Here is a 14,841-nt window from a genome sequence, read left to right on the forward strand (position 1 = left end):
CCCCCCTCAGCCCAACGCTGGCTGTGCTTTGAGGGGAATTCACCAGCTCTTGGGCAAAAACAGCCAAGAACACCCTCAGAAGCCCCACCTTTGCTTCACTCGTCCAAGGTATGGAGAGCAACGAGGCTGGCCACGTTGGAGGCCAAGCCCTGCCAAAGCAGGAGGGAAGGGGGTGTGTGCGAAGATAGGGGTCTTTAGCGTCGTGAGGGGCCGTAAACGGGTCAAAAAGGCTTTTTTTCCCCACACACACTGGGCGAAGTCCTGAGGGGAGCCAGCGCTCTCTGAGGGGAGACAGCCGGCCCTGAGGGGTGCCGCCACCCCGGGCGAGGCGGGGGGGAAGCCGGAGGCCCTGAGGGGAGCCAAAGCCCTCCGCCTTCCCCCCCGCCTCGCCTCGCCTGGCTACGAGCCGCGTCCCCTGAGGCGAGGGGAAAGCGAGAAGAGGCGGCTCCTGCTCCGCCTCTTCCTGCGGCAGCCGCGCATTTGCCGCCATGGCGCCGGGCCGGGCAGGCGTTGCGCTTCCCTCCCTTGCTCTCGTCTTCTTCCTACCGCTGGCGGGCGCAGGGTTGAGCGGCTACTTCGGCACCAAGTCCCGCTACGAGGAGGTGAACCCCCACCTGCTGCGGGACCCGCTGTCGCTGGGTCCCGCCGCCGCGGGGTCGCGGCTGCCCGCCGCCTGCGCCCCGCTGCAGCTCCGCGCTGTGCTCCGCCACGGTACCCGCTACCCCACGGCCGGGCAGATCCGCCGCCTGGGTCAGCTGCACGCCCGCCTCCTCCTCCGCCGCCCCGCCGCAGCCTGCCCCGCCGCCGCCGCCTTGGCCGCCTGGCAGATGTGGTACGAGGAGAGCCTCGACGGGCGGCTGGCGCCGCAGGGCCGGCGCGACATGGAGCACCTGGCCCGCCGCTTGGCCGCCCGCTTCCCGGCCCTCTTCGCCCCCCGCCGCCGCCTGGTGCTGGCCAGCAGCTCCAAGCACCGCTGCCTGCAGAGCGGAGCCGCCTTCCGCCGCGGGCTCGGCCCTTCCCTCAGCGTCGGCAGCGACGGTAAGCCCGGATTGCACCCCCGCAGGCCTCCCCGAGGGGCTGAGGGGACCCCCCCCCCCCCGCAGGCCTCCCCGAGGGGCTGAGGGAAGCCTTGAGGCCAGTGCTATGTCCCCCATCCCCAGGCTGAGGAGAGATCCTGCACCCCACATCCCCTCAATCCGCCCCCAAGGGACACCGCTGTGGCAGTGGGGGGACTGTACCCTGGGAGGGTGTCTGGATTGGCTGCTCCCCCGCCTCCCCAGGCTGCGTCCCTGAGGCTTGCGTTTGCTTTCAGAGGTGGAGGTTGAAGTGAATGATTCCTTGATGCGTTTTTTCGACCACTGCGCCAAGTTTGTTGCCTTGGTGGAGGAGAACGACGCAGCCATGTGCCAGGTGGATGCCTTCAAAGAGGGGCCGGAGATGAGGAAGGTCTTGGAGAAGGTTGCGAGTGCCTTGTGTTTGCCAGTGGAGGAGCTGAATGCAGGTAATGAAAGCCTCTTGACAGGTGGCTTCGGCTCCGAGCGTGGCTGAAAGCAACTTCTGAGTAGTCATGCAGAATAGGTAATTTAAAATAGGCTGTAAATTGGAGACGCAGTCTCTAATTAAATGCGTAAGGCTGCAAATATGTATTGATGTTGCAGTAATGAATGCTTGTTTGTCAGTGGTCAAAAGAAAAAGGCAGTTGAAAGTGTTGTTCCCTGTAGGTGAAATCAACTTTACCTTTGTTTGGAGGGATATGAATGTGTTATTCTTTTAATTCTGCTTTGTTGAACAGATGCAGCTTTTGTAAAACCCGCTACAATTCAAACGCACACATAACCTCAGGAAAAGGTATATCTGTGTTGTAACTTCGCTTCTCTAGAAGAGAAGTGCCGGCTTTCCCTGTGTGGTCAAGTGGTGGGGGAGGCCCCCCACCCCAAATAGCTGTTGCTGTCCTTTCCAGCATGTCCCTAAGGCTGCAGTCCCAAAGTTGCAGCAGGCTACCGTTCAAACTCAGCCACTAACTTGGAGGATAGTCAGACATGGTAGTCAGACTGCTCTGTGTTGAACAGACGCACCTTCTGTTGACTCTTCTTTGTGGTGAAGAGGACATGCTAGTGGTTGACACCTATAGCGTGTAGATTGGCAGATGGGCAGCATTTGATGTGAAACGCTCTTGTTTTGCCCTCAGCAATGTAGTGTGCAAAGCTTGTAGTCTGAAATGTGGATTCTGTGTGATAATGGTGTTGAAAGCTGCTTGGCCTTTGGACTGGCGATTCTTTATTGAATTACATTGTTTGCATTGCTAAATTGTAATTGCATTTTGGTTTAGAGGCAAGCTGTGAGAAAGTTGCTGCTTGTGTAGCACTAGTTATTGTTTGCTTATTTGTTGCAGATCTTGTTCAAGTGGCTTTTCTCACCTGCTCGTATGAGTTGGCTATAAAAAATGTGACCTCCCCATGGTGTTCGCTCTTCAGTGAAGAAGATGCCAAGGTAGGTGCTAAATGGGAGAGATATTTGAGATGCCTTCAAAAGATGCCTTAGTGTTCAGATATAATTCCTTGCGCAGTCGAAAATTGTGTGTCCCTTATTCTTCAAACTACTAAATAACTTCTTTGGAGACCGAAGAGCTCTGAATTAATCAGGCAGCAAGACTGAAATACCCTTCTTCATGCAGACTTAAATACTGGTACAGTCTTGATTTGCCCTGATTAAAATGTGTTTTTTCTCCTATTGTGCTTAATTCATATAGTGCTTTTATTTCTGTAATACCTGAAATGGTCTGGGCAGCTCTGTTGTGCCTATATGATAAAATGCCCTGATTCCAGAGGACAGCAAACAAGGTCTTCTTGGTCCTTTAAGACCTAGAAACCTGTTTTGGTTTTTCTCGTGTATCAAAGAATTGTTGATTTCCTGCAGTGTGTGGTAGCATCATTGCTGCAGGTTGTGGGTTTTTCATTTTCCCTCTGTGCCATAACAGAAACTTGTGAACTCTCTAACTTTAGGTACTGGAATACCTGAACGACCTGAAGCAATACTGGAAGAGAGGCTATGGCTATGACATCAATAGTCGCTCCAGCTGCATTTTATTCCAAGATATCTTCCAGCATTTGGACAAAGCGGTGGAAGAGAGCAAAAGGTAAATAAAAAGGCTTTTGTGCTTTGGCTACAAGTTTTCTCTGGTCAGTCTTGAGTTGGATTTAACATGAATAGAAGTTAAGTACTTTAATTGCAAACATAATGTTAGGAGAGTTTGGGCTAGGAGAATTTTAATGGAGAGAATAAAATTTTTAATAGAGCAGTATTAGTGTAAAGAGCATAGATTTTTCTCTTCCAGTGATGCTTCTGTGCCCAGATAATGTATTTCCCTCTTTCAACTTACTGATCCGCCCAGGCCTTCAAGGGACAGCCAGCTGCTCTGTCTGATAATGGTGTTCTCTTCCTGCGCAGTTTGAGAAGAGGCCATTGAGTTAAACCAATAAGCTTTTTGTTTAAAATGTCCTTGTTAAAAATCATTTGTGGTGAAAATGGAAGTCTGTGGGTTGAAAGTATGCTCGTGATGTGTTCTGTTACCTGGTTACTTAAGCACTTCAACATGGTAGTCTTTCTGCGTGTGTTTGATTTGAGTCTCTTGCATTATTAAAGCTTTCCATTCAGATTAAAGGTGTTGAAATGTAATAACGGAAGAGTAATTATTACAGCTCAGTCCAAACACTTAGTTACTCTAGACCAGAATGGCCTGTTGCAGGATCCAAGAGGCTGGAGCTGTAACAGAAAACCAGCCCTGTTGTAACAAACCTGCTTCGTTGCGAGTAGGGAAGGACAGACTTTGGGCTCTATACTTGGTGCCTTGTAAGAACAGGAAAAAGACATTTCTGTTCTTAAGTTTTTCTAAATGCCTTTATTTGTTCCATGAATCTAAAGACAGTAGTTCAGCCAGCCAGGCTGAGAACTCTGTCTAGGGTATTTAGTTTCCCATCATTTTTTACAGCAAAGCTGTAGTTTGGGAACAACAACTGTACCTGTAGGAAGATATTAGGCCTTACAAGTAACTTGGGAGACTTGAAGATACAATAGCCAGGATGGTGGTCTGATAAAGTGGTTTGTCCTCATCTATTGCCGTGGGTTGACAACAGTTGTGTTGTGTCAGTGGAAGAACAAGAGCAGTGGTAGTCCATGTGCTGAGTTGTGCGGTGCTCAAAACTGCCCTTGTAGTGTCATGGGTATAACCATCCCTAAACTTCCTTAAAAATTAGGGATGAGATGCCTGTGCTATTTTTGTGCAGTGTTTACTCCGGTGAGCTGGTATCAGTCAGCAGCTGTGATGCAATATCTGTTTGGTTTTGATCTTGTCTCATGTGAATTGGTACGATGGGGAGAAGTAAAACAGGAATGAAACTGGGATCTGTTATGGCATGGAGAAAACAAAGGCTTCAGTTACAGGTTGGGATGTATGCCACAGGACTACCTGCGTTCGCTTTCATGTGCTCGTAAGCTATTTTCTTTTTTGAGAGCTGCTTTAGGTTTCAATGCAGTGTGTTCATATGAGAATTAATTTAAAACTTGTGTGCATGCTTCTCATGCAAAATGAGGAATTAGAAATTAATGGTTTAGTGATCAATCACATGAATTAATACCTCAACAGATAAATGTGGAAATGTTTATGAAAGTAGACTATAATATATGATCGAAAGATTTTATACATATTGTGCCATTAAATACTTGATAGAAACTAATTTACAAGTAACTTTAACTTATAACCAGCAAATGCAGCTTTGCTGTTGATATGTAAACATTAGTTACATGCAGTGAATGTTCTTGCATCCTTGGACTTTAATTCTATATTCAGTATATTAAAGTAGATCTAGCTAACACCCAGCAGAATGATATTAAGGGCTTTTACGTTTCAGAAAGAAAAGCACGAGTCACAGATATTTGAGGCTATATGCATGTAATTTTTTCTTGTTTGATAACTTGTTGGAAAACTTTTTGGTTTAGTTGTTAGGCTGAAATTAGAAGTAGCGTTCACATTTTGGATTGGAGGAACGATCCATAAAGTTGATTATAGCAGAGAAGATAGCAAAGAAGTTTTGCTCCTTTAAAAATTTGCCAATTGAGGATCTGAGCTGGACATTAACAGTGGTAGAACTGTGTAGTAAGTCGGTTGAAGCATAGTTCTCAGTCAGTTAGCTTTTTTGCTGTCCTTTAGTGTGGGCTGCAGAGAGATAACCTGTGTTCAGCGCTAGAGCTCTGAGTGACACAGGAATGTTGAGATCATGTTTAATACGTGACATGGTTTCTTTAATGTAAAGTGGAATTATCACTAGGTAAACAGTACACGTACTGTTTATCTTAATTACTTTTGGGATTCACCTGGAAAATCAGACTGATGTGTCTGTTTTTAAAATAGTGTCGGCTTAGTACGTGAGAAGGTAAACACGTTGCAAATTTGCCTTTAGGGTGTACGCACAGGCTTTCCCAACACTTGTGTCCAAATTGGTGCCTTGGTCCTGCGCTAATGATGATGTGAGCCCAGGGAAGGGGGCCGTACAGGGTTGGAAATGAGAGCCAAGGATGGGAGTGCACAGGACTCCGCTGCATTGCATGGCAGTGGCGGTCAGGGGCCTTTCTGAACCTTTCCTGTGCTGTGTACCAGCCAGCGCAAAGGAGATGCCTCTTTGTTTTGCCATGAATGAGTTAAAACTTGACCTTTGCAAACATGAAATAAGTCTGAGTTTGGGCAGGAGTTGCTGTGAATGAAAGGTGGGCAGCTGGGGATGGGGACCCCTCTTTAGCCCAGGTGGCTTAAGAAATTGTGCTGTCAATTTAAGGGAGGGAAAATTGTGTGGGAGTTGGGGATACCTCTTGTTTTTGTAGTCGTGGAGTCAAAGCAGCAGTTATGCTAGATCACCCTTTAAATAGACTTCTTCACTGCATCCTTTCTTCAGCCTGCTAGAGAACTAAATGAAAAATACATTAGGGCACACCCCATTAACACCCAACTGTGAAGAGATTGACAAGCACACTGCTGTGATTGCCTCTGTCGTGCTATCTGTGTACGCAGAGAAAGTAAGAACTAGGAATGAGAAGATCAGGACAAAGGGCAGGTTAAAAGAAAAACAGACAAGCAAGATTCTTAACACCCCTCTGTCCTTCTGAAATCTGAAAAATAACTTCTAAATGCAGCTTGACTCATGTAAGGAGAGTGATTGATTTTGTTTCCTTTTAGTGTAATTTACTCTTTGAACAGGGACAGCTTTTCAATTCTTAAATTATATGTGCTAGTTGTAGCTGTGTCTCAACTGTGTATAAGATATCCCTGTAAGTTTAATAACAATAAAAAAAAAAGCCATAGTTGACAAAATCGATATCTGTACTTCTGATTTATTGAGAACTCGATCAGCATTCACTAAATCACAAGGAGGAGCAGGCTTCCTGGGGAAGAGCAGGTGTATGAAGCAGAGCACTAAAGGACCAAGAACTTCATCCGGTCGTTTTGCTCTGGTGGCAGAAATTTGGTTGCAGTCTCTGGGGCTGTCATGTTGTGTTGCAACTGCAGAGGGCAGCAGGCGGTGAGATTATGCATGTATCTAAACGATCGGGACCCTAAAAATCTTGCAAAATTCAAAGCTGGGTGAGCAGTCTGTTTAGTCTGCGTCATCCTAAATGGGAACTGAAAGCTTCCGAAGTGTATTGCTTTCCACAAAAGGAGCATGTCACTCCATCCCATAACGTAAGGTGGCAGTCTTAAAGCACTGAAGACTTTTCTGTAATCTGAATCAGGTAGCCCCGTGCATTTAAGAATATGTGGCAATCTGCCACCACCGATGTACTGGAACAGCTTGTGTCTCTTGTGATCTAGAGAGTGGAGGTGCAACTAATGCTTTTTTATCTAGGGAGAAAGACTTATCCCGGACCCTGTGGCAATACTGCTGCTCTTCCATGTGGGTAGCCATGAAGTGGCAACACGTAGTCCAAGGGTGATTAAAAGAGACTTCAGGGCCTCGGGACGGTTAGTAAGGGAATCTGGGGCACGGGCTGTCATTTCTTCTTTCCTTCCAGTTGCATGCAGTGACATTGGAAGAAACAGATGCACTCAGCCTGTTAATACATGGCTCCGTGGCTCGTGTCACTGCCACAATTTAGGGGTTTTTGACAATGGCAAAAGTCCTGAGGCAGTAGGAGCCAAGGGGGAAACATAGGTGAAGCACCTCAAAGGAAGACCACCTGGAGAGCAGCACAAAGGAACCACAGCCACTCCAGCCAGTAAGTTGGCTTCAGCAGGGACTCAAGTGCCGATATTTTGGGGGGGGGGGGGGGGGGGGGGGGGGGCAATCAGTCGAGGAGTTACAAACCTGTGCATGCCTCCAGGGCTATGGCCTCATTGGCATCACAGAGACGTGGTGGGATGGCTCCTGTGACTGAATTGTTGGAATGGAAGGGTACAGGCTCTTCAGGAAGGACAAGCAGGGGAAACAAGGAGACAGTATTGCCCTCTATGTCAATGACCAGCTGCAGTGCATGGAGCTCCATCTGGGGATGGATGAAGAGCTGACTGAGAGCTTATGGGTCAGGATTAAAGGGAACACAGGGGCAGGTGACTGACAGTGGGGGTCTGCTACAGGCCACCTGACCAGGATGATGGAGTGGGTGGGGCCCTCTATAGACAGATAGGAGTGGTGTCTCATTCACAGGCCCTGGTCCTCATGGGGGACTTCAGCCACCCCGATATCTGTTGGAGGGACAACAGAGTGGGGTACAAACAATCCAGGAAGTTCTTGGAATTAATCGATGACAACTTCCTTCTTGAAGTAATAGAGGAGCCAACAAGGAGAGGAGCTATGCTGGATCGTGTCCTTACCAACAAGGAGGGGCTAGTGGGGAATGTCAAGCTCAAGGGCAGCCTTGACTGCAGTGATGATGAAATGGTGGAGGACAGTGAAGGGAGTGCGTAACAAGCTCGCCACCCTACACTTCAGGAGAGCAGAGTTTGCCCTCTTGAGGGATCTGCTTGGTGGGGTACTGTGGTGTAAAGCACTGGAAGGGAGAGGGACCCAAGCAAGCTCCATTCAAGGAGCACCTGCTCCAAGCTCAGGAGTGATGCATCCCAACAAAGAAGACAGGCAAAAAAGCCAGGAGGCCTGCATGGATGAACAAGGAGCTCCTGGACACACTCAGAAAGAAAAAAGAGGCCTACAGAGGGTGGAAGTGAGGACAGGTAGCCTGGGAGAAATATAGAAAACTGTCCGAGCAGCCGGGGGTCAGGTTACGCAAGCTAAAGCCCAGATAGAGTTAAATCTGGCCAGGGACATCAAGAGCAATACAAAAAACTTCTATAAGTGTGTCAGTGATAAAAGGAGGACTAAGGAAGGTGTGGACCCTCTCTGGAAAGGGAGACCTGGTCACCCAGGATATGGAGAAGGCTGAGGTACTCAATGACTTTTTTGCCTCAGTGTTCACTGGAGGGAAAGCAAGGACACAAAGAGATGAGGGGTAATGGCTTCAAACTGGAAGACAGGGCAGACTTAGATTAGGTATCAAGAAGAACTTTTTCCCTGTGAGGGTGGTGAGCCCCTGGCCCAGGTTGCCCAGAGAAGCGGTGGTTGCCCCATCCCTGGAGGTGTTCAAGGCCAGGTTGGATGGGGCTCTGAGCGACCTGGTCTGGTGGGAGGTGTCCCTGCCCATGGCAAGAGGGTTGGAATTAGATGATCTTCAACGTTCTTTCCAACCAAACCCATTCTATGATAATATGAGAGTACTAATGAAAGCAAGCAACCATACAAATAAAAAAATAAAAGCCTGTATTAATAACAGTAGAAAATGATTGGTTGTGCATGTGCGTGTACATGAGTGTCTTTTTTTTTTTTTTTTTTATGGTATTGTGCAGCTTCAAGGCAACAGGTTAAATACTTTTGTAGCAGTTCATTACTCAGAAAATGAACCTCTGTGATGATGAAATGTCTTTTAGTGGAATGTTGTTTCAATTTAGTGACATTTAATGTTGATTTGTAACTGGCTGGCTGCTTTAAAAATTTAAGAACAATGAATTTACTTCTAGAGCATTATCTTTGCTACAAGTTCTCCTTTCTTCCTGGAAACATTTCTTCCTGATTGCTTGCTGAACTTAGTTGCCTTATTAGTTGCCTTGTTAAAGGTCACTTTTCTTTCTTCTGGGGAAAATATCTTCTGCTGATTGGCCCATTCTTAAGAAAATGATGAAAGTGGTAATAAATACCTATTGCTAATGAGTCCCACCTTCAATTTGCAGGGCAAAAGTTTCGGGCATTTTGAGGATCTTTCATCATATGAATTCCAATAGAGTTCTTGGTTTAAACCAGCAATAGTCTCTTCTGCGTAGGTCTTGCTGTACAGCAAAATAGTTTTGAGGGCTGTGAAACATATTGTCACTATATGATTTCTCTTGTCAACTGTCCCTGTACAGACTGCTGGTGGAAATGTGTTGGAATATCTATTCAGGAACTTGGGTCCAATGTTGAATTTATCGATAGTTGTACTAGTGACCACCTTCTGTTGTTAGTAAACCCATGCATGGACCCTATTCTTCTGCACCCTCTGTAGCAATAAAGTATAAATATCTAATAAGGATTAATTCTTCAGCAGAAAGCATCAGCTCCTTGAGAACTTACCGCAGTCGCAGTGGGCCTTTCAGGACCACATTTCTCTGTACCTTCCGACCAGTCTAGAAGGAAATATTATGGTCATGTTTCTAGGAAGTGGTTGGGGGCCAGGACTTCTTAATTACCAAAAAAAAAAAATTGTATCGCAAAAGTTGAGTATAAAATTAAACCAGGTGATTTGTTGTACTGAAATGGCATACTTGGGCAGTTGTCTTAGTCCATAAAGTATATGGCTTTTTTCCCCTGACTCTTCCTGCTACAGTTAGAAAATAGAGTCAGGCTATGCAATTATGTGGCAAAGAAGCTAATGGGGGGAAAACCCCTTCACTAGACTGTTGGGTTTTTGCCCCACTGGAGCCTAAGCATTACTGAAAGTGACCCTGCTCTTCATTATAGAATCATAGAATGGTTTGGGTTGGAAGGGACCTTGAAGATCATTGAGTTCCAACCCCCCTGCTGTGGGCAGGGACACCTCACACCAGACCAGGTTGCTCCAAGCCCGTCCAACCTGGCCTCGAGCACCTCCAGGGGTAGGGCAGCCACCGCTTCTCTGGGCAACCTGGGCCAGTTTCACCACCCTCGGAGTGAAAAATTTCTTCCTAATATCTAATCTAAATCTGCCCTCTTCCAGTTTGAAGCCATATGTATTGGTAGAACTTCCAGATAGTGATATATGTGTGCGTGTTCACTTGCAGTTGTGCTACTGAGCAGCTTGAAGGGCCACTCTTACCAGTCAGCATTTGCTTAAACAGTTAGAAAGTGTCCAGTTTCCCAAAGCTGTGGTATGTAGAGGCACTTCAACATTGGGATGTAGTGGAGCAATCAATGAGTCACCTTACCTCAGAAGAAACATTGAGTTCTTTGTTGCTCATATGTGAGCTATGGCTAGTGATCAAAACCTATTATGATCCCCCCCGTCCCCCTGCAACACGGTGCTGATGGTAGGAATAACCTCAGACTTGATGGGCCCCCATCCCTCCTCAAGAGGCAAATGTGGTCTGTGTTGCATGGGACTGCCAGCTCAACCCCACTGCTCACTGGCTTCTTGCCTTCTTGGAAGACTTGGCATGCTGAACTCGGGAAGAGAAGGGGGAAACGCTATGGTTGCAGGAGAGAGCCCCTGTTGCTGTGGCGTAGGGTATGGATCTGTAGGAAAACTGTACGTGGAAGGGATAAAGTTGTGCAGTGCTTTTCAGTCACAGGTTTCTGTGAGATGCTCAGGTAAGCCTTGCATCTGTGATCTGGGAATGCTGTTCTACCAACAGGAACTGTGCCTGTTGATGAGAAATCCATGCATTTGGGTAGTTAATGCAATCTGAAGCTGCTAATCCTATTAAAACAAACAAACAAACAAACAAAAAAACCAAAAAAACCCAACCAACCAACCAAACAAACAAACAAAAAAAAAAAACAAAAACCAACCAACCAAAAAAACCCCCCACCAACAAAACCCCCCCAAAACCAGGTACACACTTGGGCAGGGGTGGATTTGAAAATTGGTTGTGATGCACTTTAAGGAAATCAGCTATTCATTAAAGTTGGTTTAGACTTTTCTTCTAGCTTCAAATATTTAACGTCTGCCCTTTTTACTCATGAAAGAGAATATGAAATACTTGTACTGTCCAAATGGATTATCATAAGGCTCTGGAAACTGGGAGGCATGCTTTGCGCAGCCATCTCAATATTTAAAGTGTGTGGCTAATGATTGAAAATACTAACCTAGCTGCACATACACATTGCAAAATATTTGGTGGTTTCCTCTGTGAGAGTAAGCAGGTTCAAGGTATTTTAAAAAAAAGACTTATTTGAATTTCGACCTAGTTCAAGATGAAGTGAAGGTGATCTTTGTAGCTATACCAGACTAAGCTGTATGGTTAACAGCTTAATTTGCCAATTTATTGATAGCTTTGTTTTATGTAATTTGCCTTCCTCTTTGCAGGTCAGTTCACAACACAGTTGATAACCTTTCTGTAGTCATTTACTACTGTGCCCTAATCGCTCCTTTCAAAACTGACTCAGTACAAAAGAATTCAATATATGATCTAAAAACAATTACCTGTTCAAAACTATCTTTTTATAGTATGTTCAAAGGGAACAGAGCAAAAAGCTTCCACGTATACAGTAGAAAGGATATAATTGGATTTGAAAAACCCCTTTTGCTCAGATCCAAATTGTTCAGTCATTTCTTCTAATAAAACTTCTTGGTTGCCGCTGGGATCCCATGTTTGCACAGCACAGGTTGTTGTCTCTCTGGGCACATCAGCAGGTTCAGGATGTCCTGCATCCCTTGGTGGGAGTTGGAAACCAGTTTGTTTGATCACCCACCCAGTAGCAGAGTGGCTCCAGAGAAGAACCAGGGCTATGACACGTATGTCATTTACGTTATTTGAAGTGCAGGGCAGTTTGTAGCCAGACATGTACTTCAAGGTATGACGCTGCTCTTGCAGAGCCAGGTCAGAGGCATTGGTACTGTGCTCCCCAGTGGGTCCCTTTCTCAGAGGGCACGGAGGTGAGGGTTGCTCCATGTGGGACCTCTTCAGGGGTGTCCCCACCACATCCCCTGGCTTTTTGGGGTACTGGGAGAGCCTGTGATGAAAGCTTCTGGACTAAGTCCCTGTCACTTCATCTGCTAATTACACAGGGATATATAACTTAGCAAAAAAAAAAATAATTGCTTGACTTAGTGTATCTGTTCACAGAGAACAGGTGGTGTGCGTGTGATGGGTAAACTGATCCCTGTAATAAGATGTTCATGTATTCACAGAAGAATGTGCCAGCTGTACAGTTCAATAGACCACACAGTTTACAGTAGTACACCTGGAAAATATGCAGGTCTTGACTTCATTTCCAGAAAATCAGAGAAATTGGATGATTTTTGCTAATAAACTGTAGATTTCTCAAACAGCAGCTTTGTATCATACTGTATGATTGGTTTTGATAGCTCCATCTTTCAAAGATGGGGCTTCTGATGTGATTAGGGATGCTGTGAGGGAAACCAGGTAGAGACATGAAATTCTCTTTAGGTCCTTGTATTACGTTCAGCGGTATCCCTGTTTCTGCATTTCTGAATGGTGTGTGTGTTTGCTGACTTCTCTCAGATATCTGGGCAGTCCAGGGGACTGCCCCTGGGAATGTGTCTTTTCATCCATCTGGCTAGAACTAGATATTTCAAGTGTTGCTTGTGCCTTTCGAACCTCCCAGAATGAACTTAATCTCACGTTAATTACCTAATACTTGCTTGCTCAGGATTGCTCTGAAAAGGTATCTCAGCAACTTTTATAGAGTCATATCCTTTTATCTAAGGAAATAAAAAAGCAAGCACAACAATACCTAAGCAACTAACACACATGAACTGGTCTAACCAGTATTCACTTTGGGCAGAAAGGGTTTGACAAGTAGCATTACCCTCTTGATTTGGTTTTGGTTCATCACGATGGTTTAACATTTGGCATCGGCATGGCATGGTGTTGCTGCCTTTAATCTTTGAGGTCTGTTAGAACGTGAGAGGTGGGATCATTCAGAAAGGAGCCTTTGAAACTGTAGAAGCTCTGAAGGTGAATGCAGTGAAGCCTTGTTAGCTTTGGGTGATTAACTCTTGCGGGGCTAGATAAGAGCTGTTGCCTTTTAATCAGAGTTTTAAATAAGTTTTGTGTAGGCTTGTCAGCTTTTCAAGTTTGTCTTTGCCATGAGTGAGCTCATGTATGTCCTTGTTGGAAAAGAAGGAAATTTTTATCTTGTTGGTATTTGTGGTGGCATTTTGCTGTGTTGGTACTGCTTCTGGAAATGAATGAGCACAGCTGTCCTCTGTTCTGCTATTTAAGGTGGAAGTTTTGATGCATGAGGACTTAATACTGTTTGACAGATTTTTACTTTTTTTTTTTTTTTTTTTTTTCCCCTTCTTTCCCCTGGTGATAACACTCTGAGCAACACCACTATTAAGGATTTCTGCTCCCCTCTGAGTCCCACCACTGCTGCTGCATTCCTTGATCTCTGCTGCCTGTGTAGATTTAGGGTTTCTCCAGCTGGTTGTTTGTTTTTTTTTTTTTTTTTTCCAGAATTAAATCATAGGGGCAGATGGGAGGGATGGAGAATTCATCCCATAGATGAAAGTACAGGGATTTGAGTCCTTTGTGCCGGCTTTCCTATTGGGGAGAAAAAGGACAGAATGTGGTCTAAGCTTGCTTGTTCAACAGTTGTTAAAACTTACCTCCTTTGAAGTTGCTGGAGGGGTTTTTACATGAGGTTTGAAGGTTGGCAGGTTAAGCTTTGCTGTAGGAAATGTTTCTTCTTACCCTGCTATCTCCTGGAGTTTGGGTTATCTCTAGCTGAAAGTCACGTTGGTGCTTAGGAATTAAACTTTGTTGAAAAGAAAGTTCGCTTCTTCCATATATAAAGTGATGTATCAGTCATCCTAGAAGAGTAGGAATAATGCACTGTTGAGGATGGGTGAGCTGATACAGAAGGTTCAGGGTTAAACCTGCATCTGCTGAGATTAGGGAGAACTAGAATTTGCCTAAATGATAAACTCCATGGCTGTGCTTCTTCACTGTGCCTTTTTTTCCATGGTGAGATTTAGCCTTTGGGGTTGTGCTGCTGAATTGTTCGGTAACTTCTTCATTGTCAGCTGTGGTCAGATTTACTTAGAGGGTTACAGTGTGGGTGGCTCAGCAGCTGAAGTCGACATCTCTTCAATGAACCCTGCTTGTATTCTCTCTAGTGACAGTCACTTCTGCTTGCTTGGAGTGCCCCATAAAATGAGTGAGAAACCAATCACCAGCAATCACTTTCAGTCAAGCTGTTAATATTTTATAGCAGTTTTACGCACAGTCTCTTCATCTCCCTTTAAAGTTGGAAATGGGATTTTTTTTTTTTTTTTTTTCTACTGATCAGTGTGCTTTCCCAAGTCATTTACTACTAAATAAAAGGGAGGAAAAAAGTGAATTGAAATACATTAGCAGCTGCCAGAGTATGATGTTGAGAACTCTGGCTGATGCTTCCACATGATGCTGAGTCATTAATCGATAGTAAAGAAGATTAAGTTTGGAAAACTCAGGCCTTCCGTTTAATATTTTATTAACCTGTGCTACTGTTCTGAATTTATCAGTGTTTAATTGTTTGTGCTTTGTGCTCCTGTCTTGTCTTTATCAGTAATGTAGGGCAGTAGTAACCTTTGCCTGTGTACATGCTCTGAAGAGGCAATCTTTAG

At 45.3% G+C, this 14,841-nt stretch overlaps 1 protein-coding gene across 1 annotated transcript in view; it reads left to right on the forward strand.

Annotated features, from left to right (window-relative positions):
- Positions 1–488: 488 nt before the first annotated feature.
- Positions 489–14,841, forward strand: part of LOC309674129 (bifunctional 3'-phosphoadenosine 5'-phosphosulfate synthase 2-like) — a gene marked incomplete at its 5' end in the record, with an annotated part of 66,529 nt that continues 52,176 nt past the window's right edge. Inside the window, 3 exons of the mRNA XM_082486069.1 lie at positions 489–1,038; positions 1,313–1,501; positions 2,393–2,490. Coding sequence (XP_082342195.1) covers positions 489–1,038; positions 1,313–1,501; positions 2,393–2,490 — 837 coding nt within the window. The remainder of the gene's footprint in view (positions 1,039–1,312; positions 1,502–2,392; positions 2,491–14,841) is intronic.

Source organism: Vanellus vanellus (assembly GCF_965231255.1).
Source record: "Vanellus vanellus genome assembly, chromosome: 7".
In the NCBI taxonomy this organism is placed as follows: Eukaryota; Metazoa; Chordata; class Aves; order Charadriiformes; family Charadriidae; genus Vanellus; species Vanellus vanellus.